We start from the raw sequence: 17,136 nt of genomic DNA on the forward strand, positions 1-17,136 counted from the left end.
TCAATCAACCAATCAATCAATTAATTGATAAGCATGTTGTGTATTATGGCATTAATAATCAGATCATCACACAGCTCTTTATAGTGGTAACTTTCTAAGGACAATAATGAAAAGTGTATCAATTGACTAGCATCATGCCTGAGTTTGATGATGACATACTCCTAACTGATTTTTCTTACATATTAACCACTTCCACATCTTCTGAAGTGCCGGGAGTACAAAATTAACTTCAGAGATGTATATATATAACTGGACATAACTGGATATGCAATCTTAAACTCTCACAAAGGAAAAATGAACAGTCCAACACAGGTCATCCTGAGGATTGGTATTTAATATGCCACAACATCGAAATAAAAATGTCCAACAGTTCCGGAATTTTATTCCACCCATATACATGCATAGCAACAATGTTTTCAAGAAATATTTTTATTCCCATTATTAGGATATTGAATGAATCATTTTTGCTCCCCTCGATCCTGCCTAATTGTTCACCAACGACCAATATTCAAAATGTATTTCATAGGGCCACAAATCAGATTTGAGTCCTTCATTTATACGTAGCTAATACTGCTTTTAAAAAAGACCTTTTTTTCTTGAACAAAATATTGGCGAACAGAAATAAGTACTTTACAACAATGTTGTCATCCACACAAAAACAGTCATTTTAGCGCTGGAGAAAAAAGACGGGGCAAATACATACATAAATACATACCCAAAGCCTTAAAAGAAATGCTTTCGCTGAAAAAAAAATTTTTTTTTTACACAGACATTACCCCAAAAACATTTTCAGAAAATGTGTAGTTATTCAAGCTACAAATTGTATTTATGCATATACAAAAGAAAAAAAGAAGTTACAGCAAAAAAGAATATACAAGTGCTTTTGCAGCTACGTTTTTGTCGGAACGCATACCGGTTGCATTCCGTGTCTATCGTTTAATTGACGTTACAATGTAAACAATGTGTGTTGCACAAGAACAATACAAACAACTCATATACCTTTAATTATAATTTAACATCACTACTCCTCTTAATACTGATTTAAAAATAAATAAATATGGCAAAGTGGCACAAATAGTTTTGTTTTTAACCTATGATTTTGCGCTGTTTTTAAATAACAGTAACTTGATTGTCCACAAGCAGCATGTAAAACAGTGAGACGCACCGAGGCAGAGGGGGGCGGAAGTTCATTTCACGCGATCGGCCGCGTGCGACAAGCAGTAGAACTTCTTGTGAGTGATGAAGTTGGAGAGGCTGCTAAAATGGATGTCGCACACGCGGCAGTATTTGTTCCCGCCGGCGGCCGGCGCCGTTCCGTTCGTCGCGCCCTTCGCCGCGGGGGGCGCCGCGTCCTCGGGCGCGGGCGTTTTCGGGGACGGGGAAATGTTCTCGTTGGAGTCCGAGGGAATCTCTGCGTCCCGCGGGGGCGACGGCCGGCCGTCCGGAGGCGGGGGGTCGTGGGGGAGGTTCTCCTGCTGCGGGGCGGCCTCGGGTTTGTGGACGCCGTTCACGCTCGCCGCCAGGCTCCTGTTGTTGGGCAGCAAGGGCAGCAGCTCCTTCCCGGGGTGGGCGAAGCCGTTGGGCGTCAGCCGGTCCTTCCCGCCTTCGCCTCCCTCGCTTTGGCGCTGCTCGTCCCGCGCGCCCTGCTCGTCCCGCGCGCCCTGCTCGCCCGCGCCGCCGTTAGCGTAATCGGTGGGCTTGATCCCGTAATACGGCAGAATGTCGTCGGCGCCTTTCAGCTTCTTTAGCGCCTGGGGGTAAAAGCAGTGGGGCAGGAACGCGGCCCTGCTCTCCTCTTTCAGGGGGAAGAGCGGAGTCTCGCCGGCGGCCCTGAGCGCCGACAGGGTCCCGGAGTGGGAGGGGAAAACGTTTCCGTTTTGCACGCCCGGCTTGGAGTTTCCGTTTTTATCGCACTTCGCCGGGCTCTTATCGCTATGCCGTTCGAATTTTACGGCTGGAAACACTGCCGGGTCCAGGCCGCCAATTTCAGGCTGCTGAGCGGCTCCAGGGCAGAAGTTCTGCTTGTGCGTTAGGTAATCCTCCACTTTGTTAAAGCCAATCTTGCACACCATGCACTCGTGGTAGTCCATGAGCCTTTTGGGGGAACTGCAGGTTTTGTCAGAATGCGGGGAGCACTTTTTGCTGAGATCGATGGGAGCATCTGCTACTTCCTGCTGATCGATCGCATTGCACTTAGACACCAGCGCTGACTTTGCAATGGCGAAAGAAGCTTCCAGGTGTTTCGGGACCATTCCCGAAAACATATTGCACTGCGGACTGAACGGGTTTTCGGGGCTGTCGACCGACTCTTGGGACGCACAGGGACTTCCAAAGGCAGGCAGCATCAGGAAACCGGGCGACCTGACCTGAGCCAGCTTCTGCTCGTGGTCTGGGAGGCACATCTCGTACAGCTTCTTCCGCTTGCGTGTGCGCAGCGTCCTCTGCGCGGCCATTTTGTTCCCGGCGGCCGCGCGCTTGGCAGGAGGGTCGTGGCGGGAGGCGCAGTAGTACTGCTTGTGGACGATGTAGTTCTCATGGCGGCTGAACGTGATCTTGCAGGCTTCGCAGTTCGTCTTGCCGGAGTCGCCGTCGCTTTCCGCGGGGGGGGCGGTCGGGCTGTTTGAGTTCGTCCGCACGCCGTTCGGCTTCTCCTCCGCGCCGGGGGGCGTGGAGGATTTTTTTACCTGCCCTGAGAGCTCCTTATCAGGCACTTTGACGCTCCCATTGATCAAGTGCGAAGCCGACGAGTTCGACCCTGCAGACTGTATGAGACGACTGTCAGCCTCAGACAGCTGGGGCCCATTGAGCAAGCTGACTGAACCGAGTCTGCCGTTCGGGCTTACGGTCCCCGTCACCTTGTCTAGGCCGCTGGGGTAAGTGGGCGACTTGGCCAAGTCCTGCCAGCGGCTGTTGCAGTAGTGCTTTTTGTGGATGAAGTAGTTGTCCAGATTATTGAAAGTGATGTTGCATTCGAAGCATGTGGCCCCTTTTGGCACGAGAGGGCTGTACATCAGAGGGGGGTAGGCGTTAGCTCCGTGCTGCAGTCTGCGGTGCACCAGCTCGGACATTTTGGCCAGTATCTCCGAGGCCTGCGGGGCCATCGAGATGTCCTGGGGGAAGGGGAACTGAGACAGGAGGGGTCCCACGGGAAAGGCCGGGCCCACGCTGGCCTGGACGGGCGAGGAGGCGGGCCGCGGGCTGGACGGCTCAGACTTCACCCTGGGGTACAGGAAGCCGGCCTTGCCTCCCGGGTTGCCGTCCTCCTTCTGGCCCGAGAACTTGCTCATCTTCTCCGCCCTTTCCGACTTGGCGCCGGGGCAGACCTCCTCGTCCCGCGCGATCTTCGGAGGCCGGAGGACGTCCCCGCAGCGCGCCAGCTCGGCCCTCGTTCGCCGCGGGCCTTCCTCGCACGCCCGCGGGGAGAGCTTTCCGTCGGCCTCCCTGTGGAGCCCGCCGCCGCCGCCGGGCCGGTGCAGATCCTGGTGCTGCGCGAGCTCCACGTGGCTCTGGAAGCCGACATGGCAGCGATTGCATCTGAAGGCCGTCTGTGACAGGTGAGAGAGGACGTGGTGCTGGAACGCGATGAGAGAGTCCGCCGTGTAGGTGCAGATTGTGCATTTCAGCCTGGCGCCAGGAGGGAGAGCCTCCTCCATTTTGACACCTGGGAAAAAGAAGAAAAATGACTTTTTCGTGTCCCTGTTCCGCGTTAATGTAGAGCAGTAAGGCTGTCAAAATGATAATAACGTGTTCATTCATTTGGCTGAATAAAAGTCAAATAAAAAGGCTACTTGTTACAGTAATACATGGATTACTATACACAAAAGCAATGTACATTTAAAACGACATCCCACTTTCAAAAAATAGGCTGTTGCTTCAGGGCATTTTAAATGCCAATTAAGCTAAATAATTCTGTACTAAGAACACCAACAGACTCGCACTTTTATATTAATATATTTTATCAAACAGCAATTCTTTTTCATATCACTGTTTCAAAATGCAGATGTCGGGTCTGTTGGTTCCTGTCAATTCCATAGCCCACCTAAACACTGAGAGGGCCCACAACACAATAATGTGAACCTCACTCACTGCTGTGCGTAGCCAGGTGCGCTTCCATGGCTCGCGGCCCCGAGCAGGTCTTGTTGCATTGTGGGAAGGGGCAGACGGTGGGCACGTGGTGCGGGCTGCCCTCGCCCTTCTCCAGCGAGGGCTCGGGGTTGGCCTGCCGCCCGCTGCAGTAGTACATCAGGTGGGCCTGCAGGTTCCTCTCGCTCCGGTACCAGATCCCACACGCCTTGCAGGGGAAGATGTCCTCTGTGGAGGCGGTGCTATTGTTAAACTTCCTTCTTTCCTTCTTTCCTCAAATGATGTCATTTGCTCAGCATGGATTCACAAAAGGCCTGTTTCTCCAAATGTACTGGCAACAAACACTTTCATCTGTCATTCAAGGTGCACAAAAACAGCACCATGAAATAATTCAAACAAACAGATCCAACCCTGTGCTGTAACTGTTCCTACACACAGCAGCAGACACCAATAAACTCCTTTTTACATGTGCTTTAATCTTGAAAACCTGACGGCTTGACCCCACGACCCTTTATCAAGTAAACAAACGGCTGTACATTCTTGATTTGCATTTGGCGATTAGCAAGATGAATGGTAGTTTGGACTTAATTTACACCAGAAATTCAAGGTCAGCTTAAACCACTAATAAGGTCCTTATCCCTGCCAAACAGACTATTCAAGCTCAGATGGCACACATATTAATCTGCCGTACAGTTTCGCCGAAGGTGTTACATTGTGCCCGTCTCCATGGTTGCGTGATGCGCGCACTCACTGTTGACGATGGCGGTGGGCAATATGGAGGCCATGGCAGCTTGCTGGGGGAGGAGCGGTATGCTGTCCAGGAGTCGCGCCGGGTACATTCCCTCCGTTGACGCGGACATGTGGCTCAACGTCTGGGGCCGCAAGTTGAAATCCACCACGAAAGCCACCAGCTCCTCGCCATCCGCGATGTGTTTCGTCACTGTGCACCAAAGCTGACCACCTGGGAACAGATAATTAAAAAAAATGTTTTTCAAACATATCCATACAAAATTTCAATTTCAAGTTTTTAAAAATGTTCCGTTTGGAACATTTTGGATAGAAATTCAATACGGAACCTCAAGGTTTATAGTAATTATCAACTTATTCTCAGCTCCATATGAACACCATATTGAACATAGATTTTTTTGCTGAAGAGGCTATACTTTCTCATGTTCAAGGAAAGAAGATTTGTTTCTTTCAGAGTACGCTGATTATTACACATCACTATGCTTAGTGTTCATGGTAAATCCTGTATAACACATTTTTCTTCAGAAGGAACATTTTTCATATACTGCACGAAGCTATATTGGACTTAAAACTACTTGCTACAGTTCTTTGGATGAGTGCTTATATTTGTAGAATATTTCAAGATTATGTCTTGTTTGTTGGACAGTAATACAATAACTAAACGAAAGTACTACAATATTTTATGTACAGTATATCTCAAAATGGACATCTTGGGAATACAAGTCATATTATTAATTACAGTGTTCTGGATTAAACATTCCACTGGAATCTTCACAACACGTTAATTAAGCAGGCAGAAGAGATAGGAATGGTTTTAAGCTTAGATAATATTTATCTCCCTGAACAACAGGCTTTTCAACCACATTTCATCTTCTACTGAGAGGATTAAAAAATTTTAATATGACTATTTACAAAAATCTGGCTGGCAAGATAATACAAATATGATGATATTTTGGTGTTAAAAGATAGATTTAAGAACATTGTTTCAGAGGAAAAAGTTTGACAATTAATTAAAGCTCACTGCAAGCTTTCAAACACGCAAACAGGCAGAGAGTGGTTATCAAAGTGACCAAACAGTTTGGCGTAAAAAGGGCAAACATGGAGGATGAAAATTAATAAATGTTGAAACATGAATGCCTCATGAAAGGCATGGCTGCTGAATGATTTTTCATAATAAAGTAAGCATCTTTGACATGCAGTATTCATTTTAAAGGTGCAGAATGTATGTTTTTTAAATCATTTTTCTTTGGTTATTTGGTTAGATTTTCTTCACATTGGGACTGATATCAAAAAATTATAAGCTCAAAAAAAAAAAAAAATCCGGTCTCTCTGACTACTGTTGGCTCTGAAATCAGCCACTCTAAATTTCACCTTGCCTGAATCTTGACGACCAAACAGGACAGCTCACTGCAAGGAGACTTATAGCTGCCAATCATGTTTCGCGTTCACAGTGCCCTACTTTAGGCAGTGTGCATTCATGTGTTTGGAGGGTGGGGCTTTGGAAGGTGAGCCAAGGGGAGGGGGTGAAACGTTTAAAAAAAAAAAAATCTAGCTCTCTCTCGCTTTCTTCTCCAAATTTGCATACCGCACCTTTAAGGTATCCCTTGAGAACAAACCTTCCCACGTGGAACTTGATCCATGCTCGGAAACTGGGAAACCGTTCCAGTAGCGTAGCTGCAGTGGCTAAGAAAGCATCCCTGGCGGGATAAACACTGTTATTGGAACAGGGCTGATTTCTGCCAAAACGCGGCGGCGATGTCGTTCCTGTACAACGCAGACCTCGTACCATGTCCTCAACGTGAAGCTCACTCAAACAACAGCCCTGTCGCAGCGTCCCTTTCACATGATGGAGAATACAACAGCTGATCCTGCCCACGGTTGTTTGAGTGCCAGAACATCTTGCACTGCGGCGGAATAGGTATGGTGCCATTGTTGGTTACTCAAAGTCACTGAAATAAAATTAAATATTTTTATTAAAACAGTCAAATGTACCACTGTGTTAAATAATTTTCACTTTTGCAATTTGCAAGTTTCACAAAGTGAATTATTCTGTTTTTGTCCCAGCTCAGCCAACTCCGGCTGAGTCACTCATACAGACGCAACAGGCATTAAAGAGATTTTCAGAAAGAGCCGCACGCATTTCCAAAAACAGAGTAGTCGCCGTTCATAGGCGTCCCCTTTGTGCATTCGGAAAGTAATTTCGTTGTCCAATTTGTGCTATATTTTCCTAATCCAGAGCTTCTGTGGTAATGCAAGGCTTTGGACTCTGTCCTATTTTAGCTGGGTTTAAACCAGTGAAATGCGCAGAATTTAAAGTCACTTTTTTTGCAGCGATCCATGTGCTGTGCTATACGCCAGCTGCCACTCCAGCAATTATCTTGAGAATGCACAACAAAATTATGGCTGTTTACAAAATGTGGTGTTATTTCAAATGATGAGATCAGTAATACAGTCATCTTTCTCCATTCTCCACCTGCTTGAAATTATGTACAGCCAGCTGTTGAACCATTACTGTGGTATAGCACTGTCCTTTACTCATAACGTAGTGACGGAATAATACAGGCGTTCTGGCCAGAGGTACCATCTTTGATAGAAAATGAAAAGGTTCTGAGAAAGCCCAATGCGCCATTAAACGACTGCTTTCCCACCAGGATTAGCATCACAGTAAACTTCTTATTCATATGACCCAGTGCCTCCAAAAAGTGCTGTTTGTGGCTTTCGAATGTGTCATTAATTCACTGTACAATACATCATACCCTGTTTAATGAGCAGTTCATTTTGATGACTTGGCTGATTTTCTTCTCCTTTTCTCTAAAGGCCTCTCTGAAAGTCCCAGTGCCCCTCTCCTCAGCATGGCGGAGTATACCCATTTAGTGAAAAACACTAACACATTTTATTTTTATATGTACACTATTATATGTACATTTGATTATTTTTATAAAGCGTGTGAGCGAGTTTGGAATCGAATGCTTTTATTTTTCAAAGCAGGTTAAAGCTAGAATTTAAAACAAGCCGTTCCGTTGAAGTGGTGATGTTTTAGTAAGGTCAAGCTCTGGCGAGGACAGGAGAAATGACTGTATACTTCATATGCTTGGGATCTTAAAAGCTTGTATAATTCTGAATTTATAAAGTGTGCAAGGTACAGGTTGTGACGTGCACTGCCGTGAGCCTCCTTTGCGTGGTGGCCAGAGAGTCGGAAAGCAGGCTATTGTCTGCATTCTCCTGCGGAGCACCTGATAAAGCCACAAAAGAACTATGACATATTACAAAAACAATGGAGGAATTAAAGACGGACAATAGCCGGGCCGCTTCATTAAAACCATCAAAACAACATCCAGTCCACGGTCCAGATAAGTGAAGCACCTTTGGTTTCAGAAAACCCTCAATAAAAACAATAGGCACCTCTCATGCTAGAGCTTTTAGGGCCAGAATGCCCTTTTTCTTTGATTAATGACTCTTAAAACACAGACACACACACACACACACACACACACAGGACACACGCACGACACACAAAGACACACACACACTCCCACTCTCTCACACACACACACACACACACACTCACGTACTTTAAGACGTACACATAAAGGAATTTAAGAAGCCAGAGTCGAACATGGGGCGATGAATTTAATTCAAAGTAAAAATGTTCTAATATACTTCTCCCCCAAGCAAATCTTAATGAAAATCCAAACAAATTTCTCTTGCCAGCAATGACAGAAGGGGGCCGGTAATGCAACTGGCCTGGAGATATTTTTCTGATGTTTGTGTATTAACAGCAGAACTCTTTAATAGTTTGCTGTGAAAAGCGTAGTTAAGCATGGCAGCTCCTGACTCCACCATCTGTGCTAATTTTGACCGCATGTTAGGAGGAGAGTTACAGTCGACAGCAAGTTAATTTTATTAAATGAGTCTTCAGAATAGCTTGTGTGCTTTTGATGTATGGGAAATAAATACTCCCTTGAAACCTTTTAAAGCAAAATGTCTTACAATACTTATTTTATGGAATAACTAACCCCCTGTTATCATTTCAAAACAAACCAAATCATTTTATGTGAAGGAGCCTCAGTTTACCAAGACTGACAGCCTGTTGATGGGTGTATTTAATGTACTGACTCATGTACAAATGTAGTGCTCAAATATCTTGATATCACCATACTTTACTACCTTCCCACAGCCTTAGTAACAGACAGGGTTCGTTCAAACCGCTTATTTTTTTACCCCTTCCTTTCCTTGCCTCCTTTCCGAGTATGGAAGGCCAAACAGGTAAAAAAATACATGAAACTGACGTCTGGAATTGTCAATGTCCATTTTGGCATGCTAGCCTCTAAATTTCTAGAGCTGATTGAGTCTGGGAATAGCCAGTGAAGTAAAGCCATCCTTCCCAGGGCAACGTTGGGGCTAATTTTATGAGCCACTGAATTCCGTGTCACAGTCAGCACTGGCATGGTCACTCTTTAATCTGGTGGCACACCACAAACAATGCATTGAATGGGTCTACAATATTTCACTCGACTTTCTTTTAGTAGCTTAAATGTTTCGACTCGCCAGCCTCATATTTCTAATTTCTCACATTTTACTATTATGTAAATATGTACAGTATCATTTGAATCACTTTTAGAACAAACAAAAACCTATCACGAAAAAAAATATTCTGTGACTTTTGCGGTGAAAAGCAGTTCAGTGTGACCTCATATGGCAAACAGTCTATTACTCCTGTTCTGTTCTTGTGAAATCTGTCTACATAAATTAACCAGAATTTGATGTACTTATATCAGAGTATGAATCAGTGCAGGAATAAATTATGTTTAGCAAAAGACGTCCTGTGAATATAGCATTAAGTCAATCATTGATGTTCAAATTTCTTTCATTATCAGACATGCCTTTTTAGCCCTCAGTTCACCCCTTACTGGGTCTTATAATAAGGTTTCATGACTATGTAGTCTGGGTCTGAGCAAATGGCTCCTTACCTGCATTGGCTAGGAGCCCTGCATTGAAGACAAAGGAACAAATAAACCTCTCGCTCTCCCTCCTCCTTTCTCCCCCTCCCTTCCTGTGAATCTCTGCTAATATTTGGATGAGTTGATGAGGTTCTGACACATCTGAGTTGAAAGAGAAACACAACTTGGGCTTGGGGCACTTTCAGCCTTACATGAAAGACAAAGAAAAAAAAGGGAGTAAATTACTGAAACGAAATAAAATGGAAGACAGTTTCGTAAAGCACAATCGGGGCGGGTAGTTGAATTGGGGCCCAGGGTACCTTGTGACATCAAAGCAGTGACAGGCTAGCCCCTTCAGTCCGAGCTGAAAATTCTCCAGCCAATATTTTACAGTGCTCTCACATGGCCTCTAGGTGGCCCTCTTCCATTCATAAAGGAGAGGAGCTGATCCACAGAAGTTCAGCACAAAGCCGTTTTTGTTTGTGGACTCCTCTTGCCCTCGCTAAACTTTTAGAAAGAAAGCAGGGTGTAAACACAGGTGCCAGTCAGGGATTTGCAGGGTTTCTCAGTAACTTGACCTGTCATAATGTTTCCAGTTCATATAACAGATCCAGCTCCATGCTCGTGTCCCTCAGCAACAAACTTTCTTCAGCAAACGGCAGACAATCATCTTTATAAACAAATTATATTAAAAATGCAAGGTCAGTAAGTTAGCCTAAAATTGTGGTGTCAATATCTCATTGTTTTTAGTCTCAAACTAAATCCATTTCTGTTTAAATGATTTAAAGAATTACAGTGCTTCTTGTATAATGCTTATTTACAATTCTTATTGATAATATTAAAAGAATAAGCCCCCTCTCGTGCATAATGATTTGCAAATTCAAATTTATGTGCCAACAAAAAAAATTAATTACTACAAATATCCTCCACTTTTCTGTATCCCCTAATGACTGAAATATGGAGCACATGCTCACAAACATTATTTATTTGGCTGAACACTTAATGCATTTAATTTGCAGGAAAAACAGCTCAGACACTCTCTAACCATGGTTGTCTGTCCCAAGGTTCATTCTCAAAATGCTATTGTACAAGTGCTGAATAAATGAACACGAAAGAAAATTAAATCAGCTAAAATATATAATTATGTATGTGCAATAAATAATTGTTGTTGTTTTATGGCAAACAAGATGTAAAGAAAACAATGTTTTGTGACAATGAATTCACTATGCCTCTCGGTATGGGTTATTTGACTAAATAATTGCTCACATTTTAATAAAAGAAAATGCATATCTGTTAAGGGAATTTTTTCACAGACACATTCCATATTTCATATGTTTGTTCACAGCTGACACACACACCTCATGACACACGCAGGGATGTTTTTTTTTCTGGGCAAAAGACAGAGCTGGAAACTCACGGGTTGCCCTGAGCAAATGGCACACAGGTCAGAAGGCACAAATGAAAGAGGCTTCACTGGTAAACCTATCCCACAATGCACCTGACCAAACCGAGCAAGACCGCCCCAAGACACTCGGCAGATTAAAATAAATACTCATTTGCCTTAAACAAGAATAGATTTGTGCTGAATCAAATGAAAATATGAGTATGTACCTGTTTCAGTGTGGTGATAATAAATTGTAAGAAAAATCTAATATTTTGTTTAAAGTATCAGAGCCCACAACAGTGGGGAAATGGAGCTGAAATGAAATGTTCAGAAAATGTTCAACAAACATATTCAGGTAATTTAATTTAATTTAATTTGAGCAAATAATCACACAATTATTATTTTTTATGAATGTGCATCATGTTGAAAACGTTTTTTTTCATATGTTGTGTTTTTATTCTACCATTTCTTGTATAAATATTATATATAATATAATATTTTCTAGGTTTAACTATAGGTTAATGCAGGTAATTGTATATGTTTTCCTTAGAAATGTTAGCAAACACTTAATTAGCTATGATAAAACAGCAACAGTAACACAGAGTTTGAACAGTAACACTTATGTGGCAAGAGAATGCTTTGGTTTACTCCACAGGGTTAGCAGTGAATGGTATAAATGTCCCAAGGGTGAAACTTGGCTTTCTCCACAAAAAAACCATTATGCAAAGTACTGAAAATGGGGGTGTGAATAATTGACACATTTCTTGAAAAAAAAAAACATTTTCTGTGAATACAATTTCCCCATTTCTGTGAACGCACAATACAGCACATTATCTGCATTGTCTATACACAACAGCCTTTGCTCATCAAGGGTGTGAATATTATCGGAGGCCACTGTCCATGCGCCCACTGAAGCACTCCTTGCATGGGCACAGGTGGCACAGAAGTGGTGCAGGGATATCGCTTATAAAGCAGCGTATCAGAGAAATGGCCGTGAGAACAGAACAGAGGGCCAGGAGAGCTCTTAATGAGAGCAGATTAGCATCGTAGCGCGTCCCACACGACCACATGCCCGCGTACGCGAGTCGCTGCCCAGGGCAGGGACAGAGATGCGCACGCACGCCCCTTCCAGGGCGCAGACACCAACTCAGTCACTTTCTAACAGGAAGCAATCGCCAAGTTATCACTTCCGCGCACTGCGCAAGCTGTAATAACTGCGGGTCAGAATGTGTACGGATTGGGGGAGGCGACAGAGAGAGCATCTGCCAGTCTGCGTGATGATGTCACTCTATATGTTTGAGATCCCTTTGAAATACTGACTAGTGACTACCATCTATGTATGTGCTCAGTGGCATGCATCCCCCTCACACAACAACAACAACAACAACAACGACAACAACAGAACTCAACCGAAGCTGCTCGCGCTCACGCCGCTGAACGCACTCTCTGCCAGTCTGCTGTAAAAATGTGCTGATGAAGGGCCAGGCCATCGTCTCGTCGCCCGCTGGGGAGAGAAGTGGCGTCTCTGCCCTCGCTGCCACTCTGCCATCCTGGCAGGCCCTCGCGCCGCCCCAGGTAGCGCCGCGCCGCCATCTGCTGCCCACATCTGTCTGCCCATCCATCAGGGAGGTTTAGCGCCGCACCGAACGGGCCATGACAGGAAACGGCTCTTTCGCCCGCCGAAACCCGGCCCCGTGGCCTGTGAGGGGGCGGCGGAACCGTGCCGGGAAATGGGCTTTGGCACGAAGAGGCGGGGAAGGGGGCCGCGCCCGCGCCTGCCCGGATCGCTCTCTTCAGCCCCGCCCCGTCGGTTGTGCCAGAGTAGCTCATAACAGGTAAAGGCCGCTAAATGTAATAGTGTCTAGTTCTTAAATAATACGCTTTTTTAAACGAAAAGAAAGGCTTTGTTCCGCACTGCGGGATGCACTGTTTTAGAGGAACGGTCCGTGTGCGTGACACTGGTTCCTGTGAAAGATCTCCCATAAACCCCTCACTGCCCCGCTCCACTGCACAGCTCCACTGGCGCTCTGTGAATCTGAGCCTGAGCTGTTGCTAATATAGCAGTGGTTAATAGATCTGGATGCTTGTCAGGAGCGAATATGCAGCTTTTAAATGCACCAGATGGCTAATGTTCAACTCATTTGACCGTGGAAGACAAATGTTACACTGATGAAAAACATCACCTACAAGGCCATCATGGAAAACATTTAAAATGCCTGTGAATTAACGAATAAATTGCCACAAAGTAGTGTCATTCTTATTTTCAACTAATTATACAGCACAATTCATTAAAATGGCTGAGATGCAATGGTATAGATCAGAATTGGATCTAACTAATTTGCTAAGTAATTTCAGGATCCTACTTTTCCTCTCCACTGTACACTATAATAGGTTAATGAATTGCTCAGTTCGGTGACTTTATGGTTAATATTAGTATATCATGCACTATATCTTTGTAAACAGTAAATGTATTGAAGTCTTGCAGTGAATCACATCTATATTTTCTTCCTTGTTAAATATTTAGCTATTCCTCTGTATGAGGGGAGTAAGATCTGTTGAACTGGGAGTGGGGTATACATTGAATTTATAACATGGCAATCAACTCTTTGGACTAGTGGCACAGCTTATAGCTGCTCTAAGAAAGGACAGAGAATGGGGGGCACATCAGTGGTGTTGATGTAATACCTGAGAAGGACTGACAGCAGCCGTGTGGAGTGACAGGAAGCAAGCATGATCTGGTCACATTCCTTTTCTGTCACATCTGAATGCCTGCACTACGCTGTATTGCTGTGGAACTAATTTGGGAGACTACACCCACCCTCAACAGTTCCCTTACCCTAGCAACTCAGCAACTCAACAGAACGCCACTCCCCTTATGCATATTCATACAGACACAAAATACGCATGCATGCACACGCACGCACGCACGCATACGCACACGCACACACACACACACACACACACACACACGCCACACACACACAGCATCATGTGAGGTACTGGCATTCTGAAAACGAGCAGCTCATTGAATAACAAATCAAAATAAGGAGGGGAAGACCAGGACCCGAGGATGTGCTACAAATTATCACCGAGTGTGTTTTCCTGTTTGGTTTTAATCTACATTTAATTAAATTCTTATCAGCTGTGTGCTCATGCTTTCATTTCGACGGGAAGTCCGCATCATGAATGGGGAAGACTGAACTTATCACATTGTGTGTGTCCTAATTAATAAACAAGACTTATTTCAAAGCATGCGCAGTGTCTGAGACACACTGAGAAAAGTAAGTCAGTTAAGAACAATCTTTGAGCTCCTGCAGTAACACAAGAAAGGAGATTTGAATTTTGCATTTTCTGGAACATAATCTTGATAGGACCAGAGTGAAAAAGTCAACAGTATTAAACTCTTCATGACAAACATAGATACAGTAAAGAAAAAACTTAATTTAATTGAGTTATTCTGTCTCATGAGAGATGTAGTGATTGCTGCTTAATTCTACCGAGAATAGTTAGAATTTGGAGTAAAATATATGCTTAGAGACATCAAAAGATTAATTTTATAGGCTTCTGACATTTTCGACAATGAGTTATCAACATGAGAATTCCCTTTTTTGTTTCTTTTCTCCCACGCAGCATATCAAAACACACGGATGACTTTTTAAAACTGACATTAGGCGCAATACAATATGATGCTACGATATAGGCTTTCACAACTCTTAAGCTTGATATCTCAAAACTATACTTTCTGCAGATAGAACCCTATAATTCCAAGCTCTTAACATGCAGTTAGACTGGGTGGTGACCCATAGATAAAGGACATGTATAGTATCACAAGGGGTCAGGACAGCAGTAGCTAATCGATCCAGCTACAGAACTGCTCCTCTAAAACTCCAAAGTAGCCAGTTCTCTCCAAAGCATACGCAGTTTACTTTTCAATACTTTTGTTTACCAAAGGATTGGCATTAAAATACTTAAGAAACCGGGCTGTCCTTTAGGATTAGTTCTACGTTTTGCAGAATGCAGTTTGACCGCTGAACACTTGCCTCCCACATATAAAGCAACATTATATCACATCAAATGGGCTGTGGGTGAGGTTCTGCCCTCGCTACAAGCACCACAGCGTTCCCAGTTGATTTTAGTTCCATGAAAATAAATCAGAGCTCACCAAAGCATGTACAGTATGTTATATTTATAAAACATTTTTATTTTCATATATTTAAATTGTACTTAAATTTAGCTTTATACCCTAAAACACACCTAAAGGCACAGTGAGACAGAATAAAGGGGGAATATGTTAGCTTCACCATACTGTACCATGCAGCCACACAAGTATACGTTGATAGAGTACATTTAGGTGTAATCTTGTACATAAGGTCCCAGTTGGATTCATACAAACTGTTGAGTTGATTTAACATTGAGACTTTTGCGGTGCATGAGGTAAACTGCAGATATGCTGTTTATTTCAGATTGCTTGCCTTTTCACCTATAAAAGGAATGCTTTACATGCCTTTAACAGCTGAGGTTCTGAGGAATGATTAATTTCTCTTTCCGTGTCAATTGTCCTTTTAATTTCTCCATCTTACAGCTGTTGGCTGCATCACTTGCTCCTTATCACACCCTCCTGTTAAATGCCCTTGAAATGATGCCAAGACATCAACTCCCATTTAATAGCAGGTCTCTGAACTTCTCATGGTCAATGATGAGGGCTGGAAATTATGCTAAAAGCTAATTAACATCATAAAGACAATTTCAACAGGATGTTGACATCTGCAACCTTAATTTGCACATGCTAAAACAAAATTATCTGTGTTTTTGTTTTGGAGATAATTATGCAGAATATAGATTTTCACAGCATCACAATGGCTAGGTCCTGCCTCTAGGGATTTTAATTGTATATTGAATATGATTTTAATAACTCCGGAGTATAAATACATTTATAAGTCCTTTAAAAAGCAATAAGCAAAAGTTAATGGTAAATAATGCACACCAGTCAGCTGTGTCTATCCAAAACAGAGGAAAAATACCCTTTCACTTTTCTAATACTGGTTTAAATATTAAACATTTCCCAACAGTCACTGGCCCAAATAATCAAGTCTGTGCCACTTGATCGGGCTGCTTGAACTAAGCTGGTTTAGACTGACATTCCAGACATTCTAGAATGCTGCACTAGCAGTGAGTGTGCCCTTCCTCACACTCACTTCATCCTCTGATTCAGCCTGTGCATATGCACTCGTTACCTCGTCTGTATCATGCACACAGGAATTCTCTGGATTGTCTGCATTAAAAAGATTGTGAAGTGGCATTCACACACTAACTAATGTATAAAAATGCAACTGAGGCAAAGTCTAGTAGTGTGTTATTAATGGGCTCCTTGAACTACACTGAGCAGAACGCAGGCTAAATCTAGTGTTAATGAAGGTTTAGGCCAGGGAGGTACAGACTTTTTCAGTGGCTATGCAGATAACGTCCACCCAACACCATTTTCATTTCCCAGAGAAACAAACAATCGGAAGCTGTTTGTTCTGACGCTCAGCGCAACAAACACCAAACAAGGTAAACTTGAGAAGACACCTCCAACCTCCCCCACACCCCGACTTCTTTCTCTTAATAAGAAGCAACATCTCTCACTTAACTGAAGGACCCAGCCTTTACTCACGATGGGGACTTTTGGCTGTTTATTAATGGATTTGGAATGTTCGTATGTGGAATGTTATCTGCTCCCTCACAATCCGGCCGACAGTCCTGCCCTGAGCCGGGCTCCTCATTAGCAGAGCATATTTAATCCAGAAGTTTCTTATCAAATGTCACACCTGCATCTGCAAATGGCATTTTCACATTCATTGGCATGTGTTTTGGAGACAAGGTGCCAAGGTGCTCGGCAGAGATTAAGAAGGAAGGGAGCGCAGGCATATTTTATCATTTGGCGGGTCTGGACTGAATCCAAGGAGTTTTTGTCTCGTCGTTGTAATTAGTAAGCCTTTTAAG

The 17,136-nt window shown here is 43.7% G+C and overlaps 1 protein-coding gene across 2 annotated transcripts in view; it reads right to left on the reverse strand.

Moving 5' to 3' along the window:
* Nucleotides 1-316: 316 nt before the first annotated feature.
* The window catches only part of LOC118233009 (zinc finger protein ZFPM2-like), an 84,610-nt gene continuing 67,790 nt past the window's right edge, over nucleotides 317-17,136 (reverse strand). For both annotated transcript variants that reach the window (XM_035428302.1, XM_035428303.1), the window contains 3 exons: nucleotides 4,835-5,044; nucleotides 4,087-4,311; nucleotides 317-3,661 (listed from right to left, as the gene is read on the reverse strand). In XM_035428302.1, coding sequence (XP_035284193.1) covers nucleotides 1,188-3,661; nucleotides 4,087-4,311; nucleotides 4,835-5,044 — 2,909 coding nt within the window. In that variant the 3' untranslated portion in view covers nucleotides 317-1,187. The remainder of the gene's footprint in view (nucleotides 3,662-4,086; nucleotides 4,312-4,834; nucleotides 5,045-17,136) is intronic.

Source organism: Anguilla anguilla, chromosome 8, assembly GCF_013347855.1.
Source record: "Anguilla anguilla isolate fAngAng1 chromosome 8, fAngAng1.pri, whole genome shotgun sequence".
Lineage (NCBI taxonomy): Eukaryota > Metazoa > Chordata > Actinopteri > Anguilliformes > Anguillidae > Anguilla > Anguilla anguilla.